General features: G+C 42.0%; 2 protein-coding genes across 5 annotated transcripts; both read left to right on the plus strand.

Moving 5' to 3' along the window:
* The first annotated feature begins 2,724 nt into the window (after window positions 1-2,724).
* LOC136497809 (uncharacterized) lies at window positions 2,725-5,106 on the plus strand. The gene is made up of 5 exons (XM_066493670.1): window positions 2,725-2,917; window positions 3,026-3,102; window positions 3,265-3,370; window positions 4,174-4,437; window positions 4,523-5,106. Exons 1-5 carry the CDS (start codon window positions 2,810-2,812, stop codon window positions 4,796-4,798), a joined length of 831 nt encoding a protein of 276 aa, XP_066349767.1. The 5' UTR covers window positions 2,725-2,809; the 3' UTR covers window positions 4,799-5,106.
* Window positions 5,107-6,679: 1,573 nt separating this feature from the next.
* Window positions 6,680-11,793, plus strand: LOC136543929 (protein LNK1-like). Of its 4 annotated transcripts, none has more exons than XM_066536253.1 (11): window positions 6,684-6,920; window positions 7,302-7,331; window positions 7,620-7,733; window positions 7,908-8,377; window positions 8,474-8,753; window positions 8,847-8,918; window positions 9,462-9,672; window positions 9,790-10,058; window positions 10,364-10,512; window positions 11,052-11,187; window positions 11,277-11,793. In XM_066536253.1, the coding sequence occupies exons 3-11, from the start codon at window positions 7,710-7,712 to the stop codon at window positions 11,388-11,390; spliced, it is 1,725 nt and encodes a 574-aa protein (XP_066392350.1). In that variant the 5' UTR covers window positions 6,684-6,920; window positions 7,302-7,331; window positions 7,620-7,709; the 3' UTR covers window positions 11,391-11,793. The 4 variants fall into 4 exon arrangements, with proteins under 4 accessions (XP_066392355.1, XP_066392350.1, XP_066392342.1 ...); XM_066536245.1 differs by having other exon boundaries at window positions 6,685-6,920; window positions 9,456-9,672; XM_066536249.1 differs by lacking the exon at window positions 6,684-6,920 and adding an exon at window positions 6,990-7,012 and having other exon boundaries at window positions 9,456-9,672.
* The last annotated feature ends 15,338 nt before the right edge of the window (window positions 11,794-27,131 follow it).

A 27,131-nucleotide genomic window follows, 5' to 3' on the forward strand; every position in this document is an offset into this window, starting at 1 on the left:
AACAAGCATAGATCTCGTACAAGCATGCTTCCCCACCGGCACATTTGGAAGCCCAGCTGGGAAAATTATCTTTGACTTCAATGATATGCACACATGCTTTCACCTGGGAGAAATGGAGATGAATCTAATTCGCACGTGGTGCTTGTAAGTCCTTGTCCTCCCGATATGATATGAATGTAATCTTTGAATTTTGTTGTAACTAACCAACGCCGTGATTTGTAGAATGCAAGTGCACATTGTCAAACAAATGCCAAGTCTGAAAGCCGGGTATGTAGACCCTCAAGCTATAGCCCAACCAAATTTTAATTACCCTAAACAGTGGACAGTGGATGCCAAAGAGCTAGCTGCTGCAAAGACTTTTCGAGAGAAAGAGCGCATCTGTACGGCGAAACTAAAGGAAGAGTCTCTTAAGGTTGCGGTATACATTGCTCTGGCTTTTAAAAATCTACAACAACACTCTACTATATGGCTACCATACAACTTCGAGTAAGTTCAACTATATACTTAAAGCTTTGTTTGATATATTTTATTCGATGCAAAAGAGCTTATCTAGTTCTATGATTAAATTCATGTAGCAACCACTAGATTTGTATAGCCGTCGATGTCGGGAGGAGCATGACATGGGTCTTTGATTCAATAGATAAGGACCCGGCGACATACAAAGACTTCATATTAATTCTCAAGACGTATACATATCGACAATCCTCATTAGCTTATATATTTGTATACATACTTGTAACGTTCACTTATGGATACTAACAAGTTGTATTTGCTAAAATAATTCGAACAGAGAATTTAGGTTCTATGTCACTCATCATCACGAAAGGCATGATCCAGTGAGGAAGGAAAAGCTGGCTATAAAAACACTATATGCGGTAAGTGTAACTTACTTCTTCAGTACTTCGTTACATGGCTGTCAAAAGCATTACCTAATATTTTTATATGCAAAACACACAGTGCCCCAAACAGCAAATTCCCCGCCGCCCCCTTTTTGCTGCTCGTCGCGACCATAGGACAGTAACCGTGGTGAGCCGTGCCTGGTGGCCCTCTACCCAGCCAGCCACACTACCTCCATGTCCGCCTCGCCTCCCTCCATCTCCTGCACGCGTTTGCCAGGGGTGGATATCTGCTGGCACATCATCGTCGCTAGTGCCGCTCTCTGGCATGTGGCTAGTGTGCGCGGCTGGCTCTACACCGAGTCTCTGTTTGTCCAAGCAGCAAGTAGATATTGTGCTTGAAAGTGAATGTTGCAAGAGTATGTTTCGAGTGTTTCAGATGTTTCAAAGGCATGTTGCAAGGGTTTCATATAGATGTTGCAAAAGTAGATTATGATGTTTCATATGTTGCAATGGTTGTACACGTATGTTTGAAGCATCTGCTCTAAATGTTTCATCTGTTTTTCAAATGTATGTTACAAGTGTGTTTATCTAGATGTTGCATATGTTTCACTCATACATTGCAAGTGTTTTATCTGGATATTGCATGTCTTTCAATTGCTTTTCAAGTGTATTTAGGTGTTTTTACAAGTATTTCAGACGCATATTTCAAGTGTTTCAAATGCATATTTCAAGTGTTTCATTTGTCTTCACACGTATGTTGCGAATGTTTCATCTGGATGTTTCAAAAATAGATCGGGTGTTGCTGTTGGGGACCCACCTGCGCAGCAGGCGTCCGAGCGAGGGAAGTAGAGGGGGCGCGAGCGGTCTCCGTGTGGGGTCAGGAGGCGTTCGGATGGTGCGGGCCCCAATGTGGGCGCGCGAAACGGAGTGCAGACGTAGGCGTCCGGACACGTGCGTCCGTCCAGACATCCGGACGCTACCACTGCCCTTTACACAATCCTACCATGCATGGAAATAATAGTTTGTACTGGCCTATATAAACCAACTCGTCTCATTAAGAAAACGAGCTAAAATTCTACCTCCACCCAGCCTGTTTAGCTCGCGAGCCAACTTGCTTTGGCTTGCAAGCCGACTCATTAATAGCTACAACCAATACATATATCACACAAAGAGCTACTCCCCCGTTCTAAATTATTATAAATCTCTTTGACTTTTTTGATACATCCATTTTATTATGCATGCAAATATGTCTATATACGAAGCAAAATGGATGAACCCAAAAAAGTCAAAGTGACTTATAATTTAGAACGGATGAAGTACTTAATTAGTTCCATGCAAGCATTTACCTCAAAAAATAAATGCAATGCTTATCGTATATCAGTTTCTAGAGACCAATTTCATGCATATAACATACTCAAGCTAGTTCCATTATTGGTGGTTTAAGATGTTAGACTACTAAGTACTTAGACCATTTATCAAAGCTAGCTTGTGAACCAACTCAGACTAATTCATGAACTTAACGAAGTAAAATGCTAGCTCGACTCAGTTTAGTTGCTTATAGAGTGTCCAATGCTCTACATAACCTCTACGCTCCTAGTGGGAATGCATGGGTCATCTCGACTCTAAATTGTACTTATGTCATTTTGGTTTGTCTAAATATATAGTTTTATTGTTATCAATCTAAACAATATATATTCAGATACACAACAAAAACTATATATCTATGAAAAGCGAACTGAAATATAATTTACAAGAAAATGATGCTGAGTTAGGCGAGATATTTGCAATGTCAGCATGATTTACGTGGGACCCACTTCTTCTTCAATTTGATGAGAGAGCTTACCGACATTCCGCCCCCACTTCCTCCACCTCATGAGTCGAGTCGAGCCTCCGTGGACGACGCATTCATTCGCCTTGATCTCCAATCCCTTCCTTCCTTCCATAGGAGAGAGAGAGAGAGGGGCAGGGAGATGGAGAGGGCGGCCCCCGTGAGGAGTTCCCACACCTCGACGGCCGGCCTGCTCGCGTGGCCTCACCCCGATGGCGCCGGGTCGCTGCCAGCACGCCGGCCTAACCAGGTGACCCCGCTCTTCTGTTCTCCTTCTCCCTGTTCCCCCACCATTCTCCCCGCGCGGGCTCGCTGCTTGTGATCGTCGATCTCTTATTATTCCTCGCTCGCACTGTAGCCGACGGAGGAATTCAGGAAGGTGGTGCTTGGGGGGCAGGTCACCGAGGAGGCCGACGGCCACAACAGTACCAAGATGTGAGATAGCCTCCGCGCCTTCATGGCCGGATTCTTCTCTCTCCGCTCCTGTGATTCGGATCTCATGTCGTTCAATGCGATCGGTATCCGCATGCATGATCCCGACCCCATGTGTGGCTGCTTACTAATTTCGGCTGCTCCTTCCTGCTCTGATCATTTCAGGAGGACGACGGGCTCCGCGCCCAAGTCGAAGGAGATAACAGGGATCGGCATATTCAAGGCCGAGAGCGCCGCCGCCGCCGTCGCAACTGCCTCCCGTGATTGTCAGGTGCACAACTTTGGATCTGCATTCTATGTGGTGTGGGACATTGTTTGGCATTGATCTTCTGCACAGAGTACTCGTTGTGTATGCTGGGATAGTTCCTTTTGTGTCACGTGGCTTGTCGACAGGATCAATGAAGAATGCATATCAGATTTGTTGCATAAAGTGGGCGGGATAGATATCCGGTTTTGTCGATGTTGAATAATGCTATAGATCTTAGCCTCGGATTACTAGAAGTAGAGTTTTCAGTGTTCTCAAAGCCTTGTTAGCATATTTTTATTCAACAAATGCAAATCTGATCGATTAAACATGACCTAAAGATTCTTCATTGTCACCACATGACTCATCTGATCGATTGGAGATTCAATTAACCTCTTATGCTGTTCTGTGTTGTTCTTAAATACTAGTAAAAAACGTAGTCTTGTGAACCAAAATTGGTGTAAAGCGGAAGTCTTATGTTATTCTTAATTCTTATAATAAATAAATAGTACAGTTCTATGTACCGTGATTGAGGGGGGAAATGTAGGTCTGATATTGTGATTGCAGTTCCAACCATCATATTCTCGTGATCAACTACGGTTATTGTTTTTCATGAAAGGATGATCAACTTTATAATTAGCCACTTCATGTAACAGACTACAAACTCTTTGTCAGCAGTTCACATCTGGATATCTTTTTGTTCCCTATGCCATAATTTGGTGGATCCATAGTTAATTATGCACTTCAAATTGTCTGCTGATGAGAGAACAGGAAATTGATCATACCATTCTGTGTGATATGGTGAGACAATCAGCTTTTATAATCTGTAGGCTAGCCAGATCACCTTTTCCCAGGACGGGACCATTCCTCCCAGGAAGCCAACTTCCGTTGCTGGGGTGGCGAGGCAGCGTAAGCTTAGCCATACCGTTGAGAGTGAGGGGGGCAGTAAGATGAAGCGGCAGGTGTCCACTGCGAAATCCAAGGAGCTCAGTGGTCACGACATCTTTGCTGATCATGAAGATCCCAAGCCCAACAGGTCAAGGAGATCAGACTATGGCAGCTCTGCCGCGCTGTCACCTGTGAAAAACACAAATGTACTGCCTGAGCCATTCTGGTAGCTTATTCACCTTGTGGTGGTTCCAAACTCTACTGAACAACTGTCGTTGTCTTTGTTAACAGGTGAGCTCCTTCTCATTTGGAGAGGCCGACACGGACAGCACAATGAAGACAGCAAAGAAGAAAGGGTCCAGCAACAAGTCTACTGATCTGAATGGCAAGGCCATCTCCGAGAGGGATTCAGCGCCTGCAGAGAAACAGCCTCTGAACCGCGCGAAGCCGAAAGGAATGAGTGGTGGCAGCATTTTTGCAGACGGGAAGGCCTCAACAACCGGACATCATGCAGGCCGTCGGACCCGGCAGTCTCCTGGTGGCGACAGCAGCATCTTGCTGGGCTAGCGTGCTTATGGATCTTGTCCTATGCCGCCGCATGGGTGGTTGGTCCGTCAGTCTGCGGCCTTGTTTTCGTGATCAGGCGATGAGTCCCATCTCCAGTCCTTCAGATGATCTGGTTCACTTCTGGCTGGCGAGTGTAAGTGTTTGGTCTGTGTTGGTTGTGACATGCCCGATGGAACAACCCTCTATCCCTATTCCCTATGGCGTTTGGTGCCGTTTTGTTGTGTACAATGGATGGCGTGTGGTGCCGTCTTGTTGTGTGTACAATGGATATGCGTTTGTTTGGTTAAATAAGGAATTGGTGTATGGTACCAGTAGTCCGATCGAGCTCACGTGCAAAGTGGGCGAAGTTGCAAACCCATTGCGCTGACCTCATCGAAGGTTGCATGATAGCACCACATAACCAATGGGTCTTTTGATTGTTTTTTTTATTTCTTGATTGACATAGAGCAATGGCCCTGTTCGTTTCGCTGAAAAAGCAAGCCGAAACACTGTTTCCGCTGATTTGTTATGAGAAAAACACTGTTCCCGCTGAAAAAACAAACTGAAAAAGATAGATTATAAGAGAAACGAACAGGGTCAATATATCATCCAACAAGTGTCAGAAAATTATGAATATTAGTTCATTTACCATGATCTACTAAAAGTTTGAAACAAGATTCGGAAAATAAACTTTTTACCACTAAGAGTAATTCTATCAGAATCTAAATTCATTAACAAAGTGGTGGATTTAACTTTAGCATGCCCTCTCTTTTTCGCGTTGTAAGAAGTCAACAAATTTTCAATCTAACCAAATCTATTGAAAAACACTAACATTTATGATACCGAATAATGATCATTAGCTTAATCATGTACTATATTTTCATAGTGCATTTATTTAGACACATAAATGTTTTTTTTATAAACTTAGTAAGGGTTTATATTGGTTGACTTTTTAGAAAATGACAAAATGCGCCCTTTTCGTGTTGGAGGTAGTATTTTGAGAAACAGGGACAAATTTGGTTTCTGAGTTCGTAGTGGACGTCTGGATGAGTAGAAAAAAAAACAAATCAAAATGTATACAGTACTTGTTTTCCCATCACAATGCAAACCTCAACATCTCTTGTATCAGCATTTATACAGGTTGGTTTGTGACTGTGAGACTAGGAGTGTTTGGCACGGCTCCTCTTGAGTGGCACCTCCAGAGCAGCCAGAGCCGTTTTAGAGGAGCCTCAATTTATAACTCCTTTAAAACGGCTCTGACTCTTCTGTTTTTTTATTGAAAAAATGGCTCCGGCTTCTTCACAAAAACGTTTGGTAGAGCCGGTGAGGAGCCCTGAGTGTAAACGGAGCGGAGCGGATATGCTCTGGGCTTCGGACCTTCCACGCGGCCTTTTGGCCCAAACAATAACAAACCAGGCCGGGCTGCCACTTGCCAGATACGACGGCGGGACCCAACCCGCGCGGCGCAGGTCCAGCCGTCCGGGAAACCCGCCCGGTTTGCACGGTTTTCCACGTCGGCCATCCGAATCCGAACCCAAAAGCCAAGCGGCGTCGCTGTTGCTTCGGCTGGGAGATGGGAATGGGAATGGATGAGCACAAGCGGAGCACGGCAATCGGCAAGTCGGCAGACGTCAGACAACTTGCCCCGCGAGTCAGTCACGTGCCGGGCGCCACTTCCAGGCCTCCGGAGTCCAGAAGCCTCTGCCGCCCTCCCACTGGCCCGCGGGCCCCGCGGTTGCGGACGGGGCCAGCCAATGGGGCGCCGGCAACTGATCGGATCGCGCCGGCGCCTCGTGTCCACTACCTCCGCCCCGCCCCGGGGCCCACCACGCCCGCTCCCAGCCGCTAGTTATGCGCCAAAGCCAAACAATTTCTTTTCTTTTCTCCTCCTTCTCTGAAAAAAATATTCGCTGCTCAAGACGCCCGTCTCCTCTCATCGTCGTCTCTCTCTCATCCATCCTGTGCCAAAACAAAACGAAAAAAATACTCCTCCTCCTGCTGCTAGAGCGAGAAGAAGAAAAAAAAGAAAAGAAAAGAAAGGGGTAATCTCAGGAACCATCTAGAGACAGCGAGCGGCCCGTGGAGTGGAGCGGAGCGAGCAAGCCTACTGCGCCGGCAGCGGCGTCCTCCCGAAGCAGAAGCGGTTAAGATCCATCCATCCATCCCGTTCTTGAGTTCTTCTCTCTCTCTTTCTTTGCTCGTTTCCTTGACGCGAATTCGGGCGTCGGCTTTGAGGTGGCCCCCGGTGCTGTTCTTGCGTCTTTTGTGTGGTCGGGCTGCGAGTTTTTGAGTTCCCCTCTGTTCTTGGGGAGGCGTTTTCTTTTTTCCCCCTTTCTTTTCTGGTGATTGTTTCTGGTGGTTCTATGTTCGCTACCTTCTGTTTGATTGCTGTTTGGTGTCCTTGCGATGATTCTTCATTCTCTCTGTTTCTGAAAGGGGGGAAAACATTTTTGGATCTTCGGTGAAGCTGCTTCTATTGTCTGCTGAATTTTTTCCTACTGGTGGATTTTCTTTGCTTCTGCAGGTTCTGATCCACAGCTCTCGATTCCGGAAGGTGAGAACATGTCCATTCGACTCCCCTCTTTCTTTGTTCTTTCTTGTATAATAGTTCTACTAGGCCCTTTTGGTGAGATGTATGCATCACTAGTTTTCCATGTTTTGTTGCACTGTTTGATCTGAACCCCAAGGTAGGCAGGCAGGCAACTGAACATGGCTGTAGCAGTTTTGTTTAGAATAATTACTGTTGTAGCGACCTGCCTTGGAATATGATTGTTTAGTTTAGTTTACAGTTTATTTCATTTCTCGAGTAATTCATCTCATTTTCTGTCCTTCTGGTTTGTAGGAGTTGGTCAAGAGCTGGGGATCCTGAGTTGAATATGATATCAAATCCGGTGGACTGGTATAGTTTCGGACCCGGATAGAATTTGCAGGGATGCCAGATTGGAGGGTGCGTGAGGTAATCTCAGTTTCATGAATTCCTCCTTTTTGCCGAAAAGTTTGATGAATTTCTTGATGGACAATTGGACATAGCTTCTCAAAACTTTTTTTAGCCACTGCATTTGATACACGAGATTCTTGATGGACCACTGGACATAGCAATCTAGGCCTATGACTAATAATGCTTTTACAGTTTGAAGGTAAATTCACTGATGAGTTTGCCCACAGTAATAGCAACGAACATGAAGGTGGAGTTGAGTCTCCTGGTGTCACTAGTAGTAAGAAGTTGAAGCATGCAGTTGCCAGTGAGAAAGTCCAAGGTCCCATCCCCAGAACAAATAGCTCAGATTCACAGAAATGTAATTCAGAGGACATCCAACGTGAGAACGGGATAGTATCCCAGAATATAAACAGTGCCGGTGGCTGCATAGGAGACTGCAAAAATGGTTCCAATGCCTTTCCTTCAAGAGAAGAAAATACAATCACTGAAACCAGATGTCCAACAGATAACTGGAACTCCTGTCAGTTTGCACTGAGCAATGGTTCGTCCATTCTCAATAACCACAGTGCTCCGCAGGATAGCCTCACTTATGGTGATAATGATCTAAACTACATCGATTGGCCTGGCATTGATAATTTTGAGGATGTCGACACATTATTCAGGTATTCAGAACTTCTAGCTCTCGCTAAGATCTTAATTTGTATAAACAGGTGATAACTCTATTTCTTTTTTCCTTCTCTTTTTTTTTAAAAAAAAAGGTCGTCTGATTCCACATATGGTCAGCAGCAGCTGGAGACTGCAGATGGGTTATCTTGGATTCCTTCTTCAGATGCTGTTTACTCTTCTGATGTTGCTATGCAGCAAGGGTTTGACTCGTCTTATTCAGATTATGGTATTCTGGATGATCTCTCAACATTCCAATGTGCAGAAGATAAATCACTACCCTCAGTTGATCCTTCATCAGCTTTATGTGATAATCAATTCAATGATACCTACCTGTTCAGTGAGCAAAAGAATGTCAATGCATATGGCGAACAGGCGAGTCAACTGTTCCATTTTCCTTCTGTATTAGTTGACTCAGTTTTTATCTTCTACCTTCTTTAATTCTTGTATCTCTTTTGTCCACAATAGATATACCAAGAGGATGTGATGGAGTTGTTGCCCACTGACCAGATATGCAGTGGACATGAAAACATTGATATGGTAATTTCCTAGGGCTATTTAATTATTGAAACAACACTGAATCATTGTATTTGATGCCTCGGGGGCTTTTTATTAGTTTGGGTTTAGTTTATGGCCTAAGCCCCTTGAATGGACATATAGTTGATTTAATGTTCTATCACAACTGACTGTGATTTGAAAACAGAAATGAAAAGGTAGTTAAGTACAATCATGCTACTTGTTTTGCTATCGCTGTTAATCCCTCGGTTCCAAGTTCTAAGTCATTTTAGCTTTTCTAGATGCAGCTAAGCACCTAGATATATGCCATGTCTAGATATATAGTAAAAACTATTATCTGGAAAATCTGAAACGACTTATATTTTGGAATGGAGTGAGTATATTTCTATATTTTTGTGCTCCAAGGCCTTGGTACAATTTTCTCATGCTTGTGCAGTTTTGTATTGGGTTTATCACTGGAATGTTTGTTTCTGAGGATGGTTAGTGCATAAGAGGTAGTGCCATAAGGATGATAGATCACTATGCAACATGTTCTTCATTGATTTAATGTCATGGTCTCAGTTGCAGGTTGGAAACCAGTATTCATCTGAAAATGCAATTCAAGGTATTGAAGACAAGAAATTCTCTATAGCGTCAACTTCTCAGCTGAGCTCCTCTCAGAATTTACTGAATCAAAGGCACCACTTAGATTCCAGTTCACCAAGCAACATTACTTCTGAGTCCTATCCAGAAAAGTTCGGCCAATCTAGCGGTTCTTTTGCACAAAGGAATTCAAAAGGTAATGTTACAAGCGAAACATCAGATGGGGTATTTTCTAGTTGTTCTGAACATGTTTGTTTATCTTGTACTCGTCTGGTGTGATTAGCTGATGTGACATTTAACTCTACAAATGCAGCGCAGAAGAAAACTGTGAACATGCAACCAAGACAGCCAACAAATGATAATGTCATGAACAGACATCCTCAAACATTGACAAGAAGAGCTGCTTATCCTTCTGAGAACTATGCAACTGAAAGAAGAGGATTAGGAAAAAGAACTCTGGGGGATCCTCAAGTTACAATGGGTACTTCAATGATAGTGGACGGCTCATTTGTATCATCTGTGTCCTCTGATAACTCAGTTGAAGAAAGCAGCTTTCGACAACTGCAGGATGCTGTTAGTCAGGTATCATGGGTTACTAGCTTCCTTTTCTGTTCTTTTAATGTCCCATGAATCAGAAACTCCAGACTACAGCAGTACAGCCCCTTCATTTTGTTACCGCAAATTCATGCTGCGTTTGCAGTTTTTTTCTTCCTTTTTTCGGTCTTACCTTTCTGATTTCTCTAAATGACCATAAATTTGATCAAAGGAGGGACCTTAGTTTTGGTAGAACCAAAGTTCCTGTTTCCATTCTTCCTCTTAGAGGAACTAAACTAGTTCTAATAAACTATGTACCACAGTATTAAAGTTACTTTGCGTGTCTGCTTCAGCTGGATGTGCAAACCAAATTGTGCATTAGAGATGGCTTATACCGATTGGCACGAAGTGCGCAACATAGGCAAGTTTTTCCAAATATGATGAACAGCAATGGAGATAGCCAGGATGTAAAGGATTTGCACAATGCAGAAACTTCGCGCAAGTATGTCGTTTCTAACAAAGATCTTATCTATACTTACACAAGCATGAATCAGTATCTATGGCGTTGAAAACTGTAATCATTGGCATTCTTGTTATTGTTTAATTAGAAACTTCAGTGTTGTCTAAAGGCTCGTAATGCACCATCTTTCTTTTGAAACACCTAATGCAATGTCTTTCGCACAGCCTGTTATCTCTAAAATATCATTTTGAGATGTCGAACCATATACCAGAAGAACAATTCCTGACATCTTGGTCCCTAAGATGCTAGTTGATTGAGGTTTAAATATAGCTCTTAATTTGAGTGACGGATTAACCGGCTTGTTGACTGTTTACATGTGTTATTTGTGATGCTATAGTATCTAGTCCGTTATATATAGTTGCCTGCTTTAAAACAGTAAGAAATATAAGGAGGCAGTTCATTATTCTTCCATGGCATGGCACAATGTCTGAAGTTGATACTCGTTACAGTACTTACAATGCAAAGGAGGCGAGAAAATGGCTTTGCCTATGTGTAGCCTTTTTGATGTTTCTGTTTGGCAGGTTCGTCGATCCTCGGAGCATCGAGACGCAGACAAACCCGATCGATCGGTCTATAGCTCTGCTACTTTTCCACCAGTCATCGGACCATGCGGTTGTAGCTGTTGACGATGCCTCATCACTAAAATCCCCTGTTGGTGTACGATTTCCTCCCCTTCTGCATCGTACAAATCAATCTGCGGTTATAGCTCTTTGTGCAAGTATGACGAGGCTTCTTCCACCTTGCAGAACAAACAACACCAGGGCCCTGCTGCCAACCAAGGCCTGATGCCAGCTTCATCGGTGTATTCCCCAGGAGGTCAGGGGACCCCCAAGGATGTACAATCACTGGACAAGTACTGAATTTATGGCGCTAATCTCCATGACCTTGTTAAAGCGCCATGATGTGGAGTTTTTAACGCCCATGATTTTTCAACGCAATATTGTTACGCAGACGTATGGGGGGGGCTTGCGCATGATGTTTCTAGGCTTATATGTAAAAAAAACAAGCATATTGTGTAAAAAAACAAGCATATTGTGTACCCAGTAGTCTGTAGTCGGTTCCAATCACATTGGTTTTGACATGCTTGTATCCTATTGTTAGACGGCCGCTGTGCTCCCTAGTGAGTGTTGACTCACATTTCTTGTGTAATCTTTAAAAAAATCTTTCTTTCCGTGCATCTCTAGCTGTACCTTTGAACTGATGCACAGGAGTGGATGGATTCGCCCAACAATCATTATGCAGTTATGCCATGTTGCTAAGAAATGATTGCATGAGCATGCTGACCCTCATGTGTAGTGGTACCTTCCTTTTTTCCGTTGCTGCAAGGCTGTAATCCATCAGCGTGGGAGTTGGAGGGAGACAGGTGGCCTGAGCAAACCTTTGCTTTGCTTGATTAACATGCGCAAGCATACTGTGGGTCCAACAATGCATTAGCGGTTGACATTTGCTTGATTGGATGGTAGGCTGTGGGTCCAACAATGCATTATTAGCGGTTGACATTTGCTTGATTAGCTAGTATAAGCAAAAGATGGTAGGCATCTCAATCGGATGGCTGCTACCTCGACCCGCACCGTTAATCGCTGGCTTGCGTATTCAAAACGTAAATACATTGCTTATTCAAAAGGTAAATACAAAACGCTGCTTCCTTCCAAGTGAAACGAGTTGATTGTTTCTTTGATCATCAAATCAACTGGAACAACTTTATTAGACAACAACACACAACGGATTGCAACAAAACAGGAAGTACTTATGCGAGCACGTGGGCAGTGGCGGACGCACTTGGAAATTTAATTTAGGAGGCTCGTCTTCAACCTTCAATAAAGAGGAACACCTCTAGTCCGTTCTTCCTCTCTTCATTTCTCAAAGTTTGATTTAGGCTCACGGGAACTTCAATGAACTATCCTTGGTGTCTTTTTTGACTTTTAACTTTTTTAATCAATATTTTACAAATAATCTACTTTGCTTATTTTAGATCTAATCTTTTTGTTTGCGCTAGTCCATGTGACGCAAAGAAAAAAATAAATAGTGTGATAAATCTGCCACGTTGGTGAATCATAGGGCCACGGCCACCTCTTCAAGTTACATTTTGTCTCCTCAAAAGGAAAGTAAATGGATTAAATATCACAGAACTCGACATGTGCGCTACATATATTGTAAACATTCTCAAGACGAACATTTACATTATAAAGTAGAACAGTACTCTCCGGCATAAGATCCTCAAGACAAGCATAGGCAGAACTCCACCATAACGAGAACCAGACAGCATAAGAACCGAAACAGTACATCATAGTAGCATCATAGTAGAGCTAAACTAAGTCGAACACAGATATATCTCCCATAGTGTACTGGGTCATCTTACGAGACCTCTCTCTCATCGCTTTCTTTTCACTGTCAGGTCGCCTAGAGGAGCGGGGGGAGCAAGGGGATCGGGGGGGGGGGGGGGGGGGGGGGGGGGGGGGGGGGGGGTCGGGACGCCAGGGGGAGCCGGGGTGTGAGGGGAGCGGGGGAGTCGGGACGCTAGGGGAGCGGTGAAAGGTCCTAATGGTTAGAGGGGGTGAATAGGTTATTAAAAAATTCTACAACAACACTTAACAAACCGGTTAGATAATTATAAGACGAAGCTAGTGTTGGGCTAGCCTACTAAAATAGCAAGCCACCTACCACAATTCTAGTTTATATAGTTTCTATCCACGCAAAAGCTATGACACTACACTAAGTTAATATGCTCTCAAAGGCTAACTAAAGAGCCACATTAACTAAACTAACAAGCTCTCACAACTAGCTACACTAAAGAGCTTGACAACTAGTTTACGGTACAGTAAAGAGAGTGCGCGATTTGTTTATACCGCCGTGTCGAGGAAGGAACCAATCAATCACAAGAATAAATACCAATGAAGACCAATCACCTCGGAATCAAATGATGAACACAATGATTTTTACCGAGGTTCACTTGCTAGCTAGCAAGCTACTCCTCGTTGTGGCGATTCACTCACTTGGAGGTTCACGCGCTAATTGGCTTCACACGCCAAACCCTCAATAGGGTGCCGCACAACCAACATAAGATGAGGATCACACAAGCCACGAGCAATCCACTAGACGACCGACGCTACGCTTCTTCTACTGCTACCGACCGGACGCGCCGGTCCTTCAGAGACCAGCGTCCGGTCACTTACAGTGACCACACTCACCTGAGTTTAGGGCGCCGGTGGCACTGTCGGACTGTCCACATTCTACGGGCGGACATTCCGCCGGTGAAGTTTCTAACCCTTGCTCAAATGTGCCAACCACCAAGTGTATCACCTTGTGCACATGTGTTAGTATATTTTCACAAATATTTTCAAGGGTGTTAGCACTCCACTAGATCCTAAATGCATATGCAATGAGTTAGAGCATCTAGTGGCACTTTGATAACCGCATTTCGATACGAGTTTCATCCCTCTTAATAGTACGGCTATCGAACCTAAATATGATCACACTCTCTAAGTGTTTTGATCACCAAAATAAAATAGCTCCTACCATTTATACCTTTGCCTTGAGCCTTTTGTTTTTCTCTTTCTTCTTTCAAGTCCAAGCACTTGATCATCACCATGGCATCACCATCATCATGTCATGATCTTCATTTGCTTTACCACTTGGAATGTGCTACCTATCTCATGATCACTTGATAAACTAGGTTAGCACTTAGAGTTTCATCAATTCACCAAAACCAAACTAGAGCTTTCAATCTCTCTTTTTGGTAATTGATGACAACCCTTTCACAAAGATATGAATTGAAATTTAATTGAATCCATGTTGCTTGCCCAAACATATTTACCATGTGCAAAAGAATATAAACAAGTTTCATGAACCCTAAATGGTAGCAATTTCTTCCCCTACATATGTGCTAAGAGTTTAGATTGTAGCTTGCACATATGCTTAGATAGGAAGTATAGGAGACAATGTCTACCCAATGATGCAAAGGTATAAAAGATGGACCTTTGAAGCGTGATACCAATCGGAGTGCACCATTATACTATCCTTAGCACCATGGTTAGCTCGATACCACTTGGAAACACTAGGAAAAGAAATCACTAGATAACCTATGCATGCTAGATTTTCAATTTATCATTCAAACCTACAACTAGCATACACCACACAAGCATGAATATTGAAATTTAAAACTTGTGCCATGCAAGCAAACATATGAAATGCACATTCAAATGCATCATACAAGTTCATGAGCTTGCCCCCCCTACTTATGTGCTCAAAATTTTAATTGATCCCTTTCCTTTGTCATATCTCTTGCCATATCTCTCCCCCTATGTCAAGTTCTCCCCCTATCACTTATATCTTTATTTGTTTCCCCCTTTGTTGTCTTTTCACCATCTTAGTATATTAATATCTTTGTTTTTCTCTCCATGTACTAATATCACTAATATCTTTATTTTTCTCCCCCTTTGTCATCAATGACCATAAAGGTTCAAAAAGTAGATAGGTTGAGATTATCAATGCCAATCACTAGGGTAAGGATCATTTTCCCAAATTTGGTTCAATCTAGAATACTTGCCAAAGACATTTAACTCGGTTTGATCTAAGGACAAGCTTCTTCACACCTCCAAATAAGGGTTATCTTGTACCATGTTGAGTTAAACACTTATAGCTCATTTTCTAGACTAAGCACTAGGTTTATAAGCCCATAAACATGTCATATACTACCACTAGATCAAAATAAGCATAGAAGCAATAGTGGTACCATATAATCATCAAATTCATTTGATTTTCATGAATGAGCCTATTAAATGTGAAAGATGTCTAAATGCACTAAACATGTCCTTAGTAAGAATGTATGTCATGCTAATCAACTTTTACCTTGGATTGCTCGAATGAGAGACATGTCATATGAGTGGAGGGGTGCATCAACATATATTTGAGAAATCCAATATGTTCAACTCATTTCTTAGCTTGTAAAACCTTTTCTCATCCAATGGCTTGGTGAATATATCGGTAAGTTGATCTTCGGTGCCTACACTCTCAATGCAAATGTCTCCTTTTTGTTGGTGATCTCTTATGAAATGGTGGCGGATATCAATGTGCTTTGTTCTTGCATGTTGAACCGGATTATTTGTCAACTTGATTGCACTCTCATTGCCACATAGCAATGGCACTTTCTTGAACTTGATTCCAAAGTCACTCAAAGTGGCCTTCATTCAAAGTATTTATGCACAACAACTAACGGAGGATATGTATTCGGCTTCGGCAGTTGATAATGCAACACTATTTTGCTTCTTTGATGACCATAAAACAAGTGATCTTCTCAATAATTGGCATATGCCCGAGGTGCTCTTCCTTTTAACCTTGCATCCCGCATAATCCGAGTCGGAGTAACCAACTAGCTCAAACTTTGCTCCTTTGGGATACCACAAACCAACATTTTGTGTATGCTTCAAGTACCTCAATATTCTCTTAGTAGCCTTCAAATGACTTTCTCTTGATGATGCTTGAAATTTTGCACACATGCATACACTAAACATGACATCCGACATTGATGCGGCCACATAGAGTAGGCTTCCAATCATAAACCGATACAATTTTTGATCCACCATATTTTCACTTGCATCACTATCCAAGTTGTCATTGGTTCCCATTGGTGTGCTAATAGTTTACTATCATTTATGCCAAACTTCTTGATCATGTCCTTGATATACTTGCCTTGACTCACAAATGTACCATTCTTCAATTGCTTGATTTGAAGACCAAGGAAGTAACTCAACTCTCCAATCATGGACATCTCTAACTCATTAGCCACCATCTTTCCAAACTCATCACAAAAGTCTTGATTTGTTGATCCAAATATGATGTCATCAACATAGATTTGCAACACAAATAAATCTTTTCCAATCTTCTTGATGAAAAGAGTGGTGTCAACCTTACCCATCATGAACCCTTTAGAGAGTAGGAAGTCCCTCAATCTCTCATACCGTGCTCTAGGTGCTTGCTTCAAGTCATACAATGCCTTCTTCAACTTGTACACATGGTCGGGCTTCTTGTCATCTTCAAAACCGGGAGGTTGCTCAACATATACTTCTTCATTGATGTAACCGTTGAGAAATGCACTCTTAACATCCATTTGATAGAGTTTGATGTTGTGGGCACAAGCATAGGCTAGCAAGATTCTAATTGCTTCCAATCTAGCAACCGGGGCATATGTTTCTTCAAAGTCAAGACCTTCAACTTGTGTATAGCCTTGAGCTACCAATCTTGCTTTGTTCCTTACTACTATCCCATCTTGATCTTGCTTGTTTCTATAGACCCATTTGGTTCCAATCACATTGTGTCCTCTTTGGTCTCTCTACTAATTCCCATACTTGATTTCTTGTGAAGTTATTCAATTCTTCATGCATAGCATTCACCCAATCAACAGCCTTCAATGATTCATCTATCTTCTTTAGTTCAATGGATGACACAAATGAGAAATGCTCACAAAATGAAGCCAATCTTGATCTTGTTGGCACACCTCTAGAAATATCACCAATTATAGTGTCCAATGGATGATCCCTTGCAATATTGGTTGGTTAGAGGATTGGAACTTGATTGCTTGCACTTACTTGATCATTAGGTTGAGATAATGTACTAGCCACTTGATCTTGTTCATTATCATGAGAGCCACTTATACTAGCTTGATTTATATCATCTTGCACATTTGAGTTAGAGAGCACTTGCACTTGATCATCTTCATCATCATTCACTTGCCTAGGCCTCAATTCACCAACATCCATGTTCTTCATGGCATTTGAAAGTTGAATTCCTCTAACATCTTCCAAGTTCTCATTCTCTACTTGTGAACCCTTGGTTTCATCAAATTCAACATCATAAACTTCCTCAAGAGTACCACTATCCAAATTCCAACTCTATATGCTTTGCTTATAGTGAAATAACCAAGTAGGAATCCTTCATCATATTTCTTGTCAAACTTGCCCAATCTAGTGCCTTTCTTCAAGATATAGCATTTGCAACCAAAGACCTAAAAATATGCAATGTTGGGCTTTCTATCATTCAAGAGCTCATATGGTGTCTTCTCTTTCAATGGGTGACAATAGAGGCGATTGCTACAATAGTAAGCCGTGTTGATAGCTTCGTCCCAAAGAGATTGACTAACATTATACTCACTAAGCATAGACCTTGCCATATCAATGAGTGTTCTATTTTTCCTCTCAACAAGGCCATTTGATTGTGGAGTGTACTTGACCGAGAATTGATGTCTAATTCCAAATTCATCACACAACTCATCAATTCTAGTGTTCTTGAACTCACTACCATTGTCACTTCTAACTCTCTTGATGGTTGTTTCAAACTCATTGTGAATGCCCTTAACAAATGATTTAAATGTTGCAACACATCACTTTTGACCACTAGAAAGAATACCCATGTGTATCTAGTATAATCATCCATTATCATAAAGCTATATTTGTTACCACTGATGCTAGTGTATTGTGTTGGCCCAAACAAATCCATGTGTAATAACTCAAATGTTTTACTAGTGCTCATCACGCTTTTCTTGGAATGAGTGTTTCCAACTTGTTTCCTGGCTTGACAAGAGCTACAAAGCTTATCCTTTTCAAACACAACATCTTTCAAGCCTCCAACCAAGTCATGCTTAACCAATCTATTCAATTGTTTCATTCCAACATGACCAAGCCTTCTATGCCATAACCAACCCATGCTAGACTTAGTGAACAAGCATGTAGATAATCTAGCTTCACTAGCATTGAAATCAACCAAGTATAGATTCTTATATCTAAAGCCTTTGAAGATCAAGTTAGAGCCATCTACACTTATGATCTCTACATTATCTACTCCAAATTTGCATTTGAATCCAAGATCATATAAATGAGCCACAGATAGTAAATTGAAGTTCAAGCTCTCTACTAGCAACACATTGGATATGCTCATGTCATTGGATATTGCAATCTTACCAAGCCTTTTGACCTTGCCTTTGCTATTATCACCAAATGTAATACTATCATAACCATCATTGCCATTGGTGTTGATTGAGTTAAACATTCTTGCATCATCGGTCCTATGTTGAGTGCACCCACTATCAAGAACCCAATGCCTTTTTCTGGCTTTGTAATTGACCTATAAAAGAAGATAAATTCTTTTTAGGTACCCAAACTTGCTTGGGTCCTTGAAGGTTAGTCACTAAGCTCTTTGGTACCCAAATGGCTTTCTTCTTTGAGCCCATCTATGGTTTACCAATGAACTTAGCCTTCATACTATTTGTACCCTTAGTAAGCACATAGAAAGAATTAATCTTAATTGAGGATACATTAGTATTTTTGCTCTTGTTCTTGCACTCATGCTCCTTATGACCAACTTGCTTGCAACTAGTGCAAAACCGACCATCGTCCTTCACAAAACTAGTCTTATGAGGAGTAAATGTTGCCTTTCCTTTCTTGGGGATATAGCCCAATCCCTCTTTGTAGAGAGAAGCTCTTTGGCTACCCAAGCATATAAGCAAGCGGTCCTCACCACCATAGGCCTTAGCTAAGGTGTGAGTGAGCTTATTAACCTCCTTCTTGAGATTCTCATTCTCAACTATTAGTGAGACATCACAAGTGAAACCATCACTACTAGATGAGGTGGAAGTAGAAGTACTACAAGAAGGGTTAGTGGGAGCAATAATGATACACATAGATAATGATTCATCAATTATATCACAAGTTAAGCCTACATTGCAGGTTTCAACATGTTTCTTTTTATTTTGCTCATTAAGCAAAGAGGAATGAGCTTTTTCAAGCTTCTTGTGAGCCTTGCCAAGCTTCTCATGGGCTTCCTCTAGTCTCTCATGAGTTGCTTTGAGCTCATCAAGGGCTTGCTTAAGGGCTTTTACCTCCTTATTTAAGCTCTTACATTCCCTTCTCTTAATGTCAAAGTGTTCTTTAGCATCTTCTAGCATGTCAAATAATTCATCTTTAGTAGGTTTATCATCATCACTATCACTATCATTTTCATTTTCATTTTCGTTATCATGTTCTTCATCACTTCCATCATCACAAATTTATAACTTAGTGGCCTTAGCCATGAAGCATGATGGAGTGTCGAAGAGAGAAGGCTTCTCATTGATTACAATGCTTGCAAGTGCCTTCTTCTTGGTGGACTTGTCATCATCACTATCATCATCACTTGAGGAAGCATCACTATCCTAAGTGACCACATATGAACCACCCTTCTTCTTCTTGAAGGTCATCTTGTCCTTCTTCTCTTTCTTTTCCTTCTTGTCCTTCTTGTTCTTCTTGTTGTCATCATCATTGTTGCTATTGCATGGACATTGAGCAACAAGATGATCTTTGCTTCCACATTTGAAGCACCTTCTTGACTCTTCCTTGTTCTTGGATGAAGATTTCTTTCTTCTATCATGGTACCCTTTCTTCATCATGAACTTGCCAAATTTCTTGATAAAGAGAGCCATCTTCTCATTATCATCATCATCCCATGAGCCATCATCTTCACTTGATGTTTCTTGCCTTGCCTTGCCCTTGGATGATGTGGCTTTGAATGCCACAGTCTTCTTCTTCTCATCTTTCTTCTCCTTCTTTTCTTCCTTCTCATCATCATCTCTATATGTATCATTGGTCATTATATCTCCCAACACTTGGTTTGATGTCATGGTGTCCAAACCACTCCTCACTAGAATAGTGACCAATGTGTCAAATCTTGAAGGTAAGCATCTTAAGAACTTGTGGGAGAAGTCCTTGTCCTTCACCTCTTCTCCAAGTGCTTTAAGATCATTAACAAGCACTTAAAGCCTATGAAACATCTCCGGCACATTCTCATCCTCCTTCATCTTAAAGCTTGCAAACTTCTCTTTGAGAATGTATGCCTTTGCACCCTTCACGGCTTGAGTGCCCTCAAATGATTCTTCTAACTTCTTCCAAGCCTCATGAGCCATCTCAATATTCTTGATTTGCGCAAATGTTCTCTCATCAATTACATCATGAATGTCACTTAGAGCAATATCATTGTTTTGGAGAAGCACTTCTTCGGCCATGGTGGGATTCTCTAGATCACCAATCTCAATTTTGGTTTCTACCACCTTCAACACTTTTCTATTGATTGACTTGATGTGTGTCGTCATCTTTGCATCAAGTTACATTTTGTCTCCTCAAAAGGAAAGTAAATGGATTAAAATATCACAGAACTCAACATGTGCGCTACATATATTGTAAACATTCTCAAGACGAACATTTACATTATAAAGTAGAACAGTACTCTCCGGCATAAGATCCTCAAGACAAGCATAGGCAGAACTCCAGCATAACGAGAACCAAATGGTAGACTCAACATAAGAACCGAAACAGTACATCATAGTAGCCTCTCTAGCATCATAGTAGAGCTAAACTAAGTCAAACACAGATGTATCTCCCATAGTGTACTGGGTCATCTTACGAGACCTCTCTCTCATCGCTTTCTTTCCACTATCAGGTCACCTAGAGGAGTGGGGGGAGCAAGGGGATCGAGGGGGGAGTCGAGACGCTAGGGGGAGCCGGGGTGTGAGGGGAGCGGGGGAGTCAGGATGCTAGGGGAGCGGTGAAAGGTCCTAATGGCTAGAGGGGGGGTGAATAGCCTATTAAAAAATTCTACAACAACACTTAAGAAACCGATTAGACAATTATGCGACGAAGCGAGTGTTGCGCTAGCCTACTAAAATAGTAAGCCACCTACCACAATTCTAGTTTATATAGTTTCTATCCACACAAAAGCTATGACACTACACTAAGTTAATGTGCTCTCAAAGGCTAACTAAAGAGCCACACTAACTAAACTAACAAGCTCTCACAACTAGCTACACTAAAGAGCTTGACAACTAGTTTACAATACAGTAAAGAGAGTGAGCGATTTGTTTATACCGCCATGTCGAGGAAGGAACCAATCAATCACAAGAATGAATACTAATGAAGACCAATCACCTCGAAATCAAATGATGAACACAATGATTTTTACCATGGTTCACTTGCTAGCTAGCAAGCTACTCCTCGTTGTGGCGATTCACTCACTTGGAGGTTCACGCGCTAATTGGCTTCACACGCCAAACCCTCAATAGGGTGCCATACAACCAACACAAGATAATGATCACACAAGCTATGAGCAATCCACTAGATTACCTTTTGGCTCTCTGCTGGGAAAAGGTCAAGAACCCCTCACAATCACTATGATCGGAGCTGGAGACAATCACCAGCCTCCGCTCGACGATCCTCGCTGCTCCAAGCTATCTAGGTGATGGCAACCACCAAGAGTAATAAGCGAATACCACAGTGAAACACGAACACCAAGTGCCTTTAGATGCAAACACTCAAGCAATGCACTTGGATTCTCTTCCAATCTCATAAAGATGATGAATTAATGATGGAGATGAGTGGGAGGGCTTTGGCTAAGCTCACAAGGTTGCTATGTCAATGCAAATGGCCAAGAGAGTGAGCTTGAGCCGGCCATGGGGCTTAAATAGAAGCCCCCCACGAAATAGAGTCGTTGTACCCCTTCACTGGGCACAACATGGGGTGACCGGACGCTCCGGTCATTTTGACCAGACGCTGGACCTTAGCGTTCGGTCACATAATGCGTGCCACATGTCCCCTCTCTTCAAATGTTGATTGCTCGATCTCAACGGTCAAGTGATGACCGGATGTTGTAGCTCAAAGTGACCGGACGCTGAACCCCAGCGTCCGATCGTTTCCGGTAAGCATCCAGAGATAACTTTTCACGATCGGACGCGTCTGGTCATGCTCGACCAGACTCACCCAGCATTCAGTCACTTGACATTTCCCTTGTGCATGACCATGTCAGTGTGACCGAACACAACTAGCCAGCGTTCGGTCATTTCAGCGCCAGCGTCCGGTCGACGACCGACGCTGTGCTTCTTCTGCTGCTACTGACCGAACGCGCCGATCCTTTAGAGACCAACGTCCGGTCACTTACAGTGACCACGTTCACCTGAGTTTATGGTGTCGGTGGCACCATCGGACTGTCCGCATTCTATGGGTGGACACTCCATCGGTGAAGTTTCTAACCCTTGCTCAAATGTGCCAACCACCGAGGGCATAATTGGTTGCTTTGGTGAGGGGGAGCCAGGATGGAGAGTCGGTCTAGGATGGTGAGATGCATGCTTAAATCATGCACTCAGTCGTGTTTGGTTGTCTTTATTATTGGTCTAGTATGAGATGAGCTTTTGTTTGGTTACATGTATGGATGAGAGTTTTTAGTGTATGACACATGGGTCCCTACGCCATGCCTGAATCAAGCCATCCTGTATGGAGTGGGAAGTGGAAATTGAGAAGACAAAGTCGTGCGGGATGGAGGAGGGTAGATGAATGAAAGGATACAGGCGAAAGGTGCGAGGAGGACAACCAAACACGCCGCATGAATGAGGTCAAACATCAAAATGATGCGAGGATGGCCCGATCCAGCCTACCAATCATGCCCCAAGTGTATCACCTTGTGCACATGTGTTAGCATATTGTCACAAATATTTTCAAGGGTGTTAGCACTCCGCTAGATCCTAAATGCATATGCAATGAGTTAGAGCATCTAGTGGCACTTTGATAACCGCATTTCGATACGAGTTTCACCCCTCTTAATAGTACGGCTATCGAACCTAAATGTGATCACACTCTCTAAGTGTCTTGATCACCAAAACAAAATAGCTCATACTATTTATATATTTGTCTTGAGCCTTTTGTTTTTCTCTTTCTTCTTTTCAAGTCCAAGCACTTGATCATCACCATGGCATCACCATCATCATGTCATGATCTTCATTTGCTTCACCACTTGGAATGTGCTACCTATCTCATGATCACTTGATAAACTAGGTTAGCACTTAGGGTTTCATCAATTCACCAAAACTAAACTAGAGCTTTCAAGCGGGCGAAGGCAAGGGACTTTGACTTGGGGCTCACCCTCCTACCTATGGCCTTCTTAGAGAAGCTACAGAGGAAGTGAACAGGCTCAGTGCATATAAAGAAACATAAGCCATGCATCATATCAGCAATTAGTGGTTGATTACATTACAAATAACAAGAAGCCTGCAATGTTCATCAACTGAAATAGTATGACATACTGCATGTTACTAGATACAAAAAATAGACTATACATAAACAACACATTGACAATCTTGCTTTCTGATTTATGCAACACATGCCATGAAGATGATTTAGAAACCAGCCAAAAAATGATAGTATTTCAGTCAAATTTGTCTAATTTGTATGCTCAATCCAGATCCTTGTTATTAGGCGTAAAGAGTGGAACAGAAATTGCCCAATAACTGAACAAGACCAGAATCCTGTGTTGCTTAGCTATTCAAGTAGCTTTATTGAAAACCATTGTTAAAAACCATTATGCTCATAATAGTTTTGTTAAGTCAGACTTCAGACCTAAACAAGAGGCCAGAGTGTATGTTCACTGCATATGATGTCTTAATGGGTTCTACTCTAGATTACCTTTATATGTTGTTCAGACTTCAGAATGGTATATTGATAAATGCTCTATACATTAAGAACATTCGATTCTGCTAAAAACTTTCCTGTTGCACATTACAATCGATTAAATAAGCAGACAAGGGCTACAGGTTATCCAGGTCTAGCAATATTCTTTGCATTTTGCCCACTAATTTGTACAGCAAAATAACTGCATCATGATCACTACCCTATGTGCCATGTAATCTAGAAATGCATTTGTTATGGACTTGTTTTGAAATCAATGTTAATAGCAAAACACAACTGTAAAACACATGGCCTAGTAGTGCTTGAAACACTGAATCATACTATTTTCCACTGTCAGGCAATAAGTAACCACAGTTGTTTGGCAGAACATTATTACATCACACTCCGCATGTATTACAACAGGATGAAGTCTCTACAAAAACAGGAAACCAAGATAACAAAAACACAATTATGTACGTGTCTAGATAATCAATGCTCCATTCCCTGCTCTCTAAAAGCTAATGGTAAACAGTTTCCACTCTAGTAAATGCATACTATTTTATAAAATTTTCTGGATGGGATCTACTCAAAATTAGCTTTATATGCTCTACAAAATGTTTTATTAATAAATGATGTATAAATAAAATACATTTGGCTCTCCTAAATATTTTTTCTGATGCACATTTCAATTAATTAATCAAATAAATAAATGCTACAAGTTCACATGTAACTGTAAGTAAACATTTATCTAGATCTAAAAAAATCTTTACATTGCACATTAATTTAGCCCGTGAGGCATTTATTTTTTTATTTTTTTGCAAAAAAATCTAGAGATACCCACCTGCCATTGGCTTTAGAAGAGGAGCGGCATGGGGGCGGCGTGAACTCAGCGCGGAGCATGCCTCCAGACCAGCAGCGCGCGGCACATAAGAGAAGAACAATTCTAAACATTTCCATATGCATAACACCAGCTTGCTGCTGCAAATAATGACCACTTGTCTAGGTTAAAATGCTACAAATAAACAACATCACACAATGAGAGCTTTGAGCTTGTCCTCAAGGATGTAAACAAATTTGCTGATTAAATCCAATTGCATCAAACACAATACAACAGGAAAAACATGCAAGACTGAACATCTAACTACTCCTGAAAACAGCCAACAGGACTGAAAACATAGTTGAAGGTATAGATTATTTTTTTCAATTACTGAATCAGGATTCCAAGGATTTTGAACCCATTTTGTTGGATCAACTACGCCTGGGAGCATGAGCCATCGTCGTCAACTCGCGAGACAACGGCCTCGCCTCGATCCTAGCCCGTGAACCATTTTTTCACAAAATTCTAGAGATACAGACGACAGCAATAGTCGTGTTGTACATGATAAAAATCGATGTGGATGAGGGGCATTGAATGCATAGATTTAGAGAACCACATGCCATTGGTGTTAGGAGAGGAGACAACAGAGAGAGGCATAGTGAGAGAGAGCAAGTGAATTAAGTCTTCTTCACCTATCCCTTGCCCTTCTTTTATACAGGAGGTGGTAGGCAGAGAGCCCCTTCCAACCAGTGCTTTCCACACTTTTTTGGGAGGAGGTGGTCGATTTCATATATTCCCTTGGTGGGGATTAAATTATAAATAGACTCCTAGATTTTACAGACATGCCCCTACATCATTACAATGATGACCTTGGGCTGGTGGTCGATTTCAAATATTTCCCTCAGTGGGGCTTAAATTACAAATAAACTCCTATTTTATAGACATGTTCCTATATGATTACAATGATGCCCTTGGGTTGGGTCTATTTATACACTAAGGGCACCCTCGATGGTATTAGTTAGTTACTAACTTAAGATAACATCTCCAATGTTATTAACTTTTAGCACATAGCCCATAATATGAGTAGCCCCACATGACAACCTCACATGATTACGAAGTGTGTGGATGAGACTAACTCTTGATCAAGAGATACATTTTCTCTCTCTTCTATTAAAATACGAAATGATATGTTTAGAGCTAGCTCATAAGTCACCATTGGAGGTGCCATAAGGGGGCCACAACACATGACCGATTCCCAATACCAGCCCTTGAGTTACCGATCACATGCAGCCGGGGCTCGACGAGGGAGGGGGCATGCGACAGTGGCACAAGGGATGGTGCACGACTAGGCAACATGCCTATGGCAGTGGGATGCAGTGCGTATGTGCAATAGTGGAGCGAGGCTAACCATGCTCTTTCCCGGGTGGTGAGGTAATGCTACGCGACATGCCAAAATGGTTTTTCATGGAGAAACCATTTGTCTATCTCTTGTCCTTAGTTACTATGCCACGTGGTCAAAATGCCTTAGTGGCAAACCTAACTAATGCAAGAAAATGCACCCTTGAAATTGCTTTATTCTTTCTTGATACCTTCACATGTGAAGGCAGTCCAAACTCAGGGATTCAAGAGAGAACAAATCACTATAGCTGTCTCACCAATACAGAAAAGTAAATAGCCTATGCAAAGGAGGTTCAAGCAAAAGATATCTAGACCTTTTGATGAGTTATAGCTATTACTGTCAGTGTGCTTTCATTAAAAAGAGGGATATTTACAATATTTTCTTATATGTGTAGAACATTGTTAAAAGATTGCACAAGTCCAAAATTCCAACACTTTTCATGAAGCTGGACATTCAAAAGGCGTTTGACACTATCAACCGGAGTTACTTGCTGGAAGTCATGTAGGCCCTTGGATTTGGTCCAAAGGTGGCGAGAGTGGATTTTAATCCTCTCTCACATATTGCCAACTCTAAAGCATTTCTTAACATACAACAAGGGTGTCACACCCCAGAGTCTAGACCCACTTATGGTTTCGTCCTCGCTTCATATAAAAGGGTTAACTTAGGGATCATGGTATGGATTCTATAAGCCTTATATGTTGGTTTAACTCACCCAATAACTAAGGTGGGACTAGTAAACCCCCACGATCTCACATCACTTGAGCCGACTGAATGTCATAGTGGCCCAACTTTAGGCATGGACCAGGCATGCACCAGGGAGACCCCTCTCGCTTATGCTCTTCATTTTCATCAGGGACCCACTACAACGACTTCTAGAACTCACAACCCAAACAAGGTATTCTCATAGCGCTACCGCTTTGTAGTGCTAGGTTTT

This window comes from Miscanthus floridulus, chromosome 1 (genome assembly GCF_019320115.1).
Source record: "Miscanthus floridulus cultivar M001 chromosome 1, ASM1932011v1, whole genome shotgun sequence".
NCBI lineage: Eukaryota > Viridiplantae > Streptophyta > Magnoliopsida > Poales > Poaceae > Miscanthus > Miscanthus floridulus.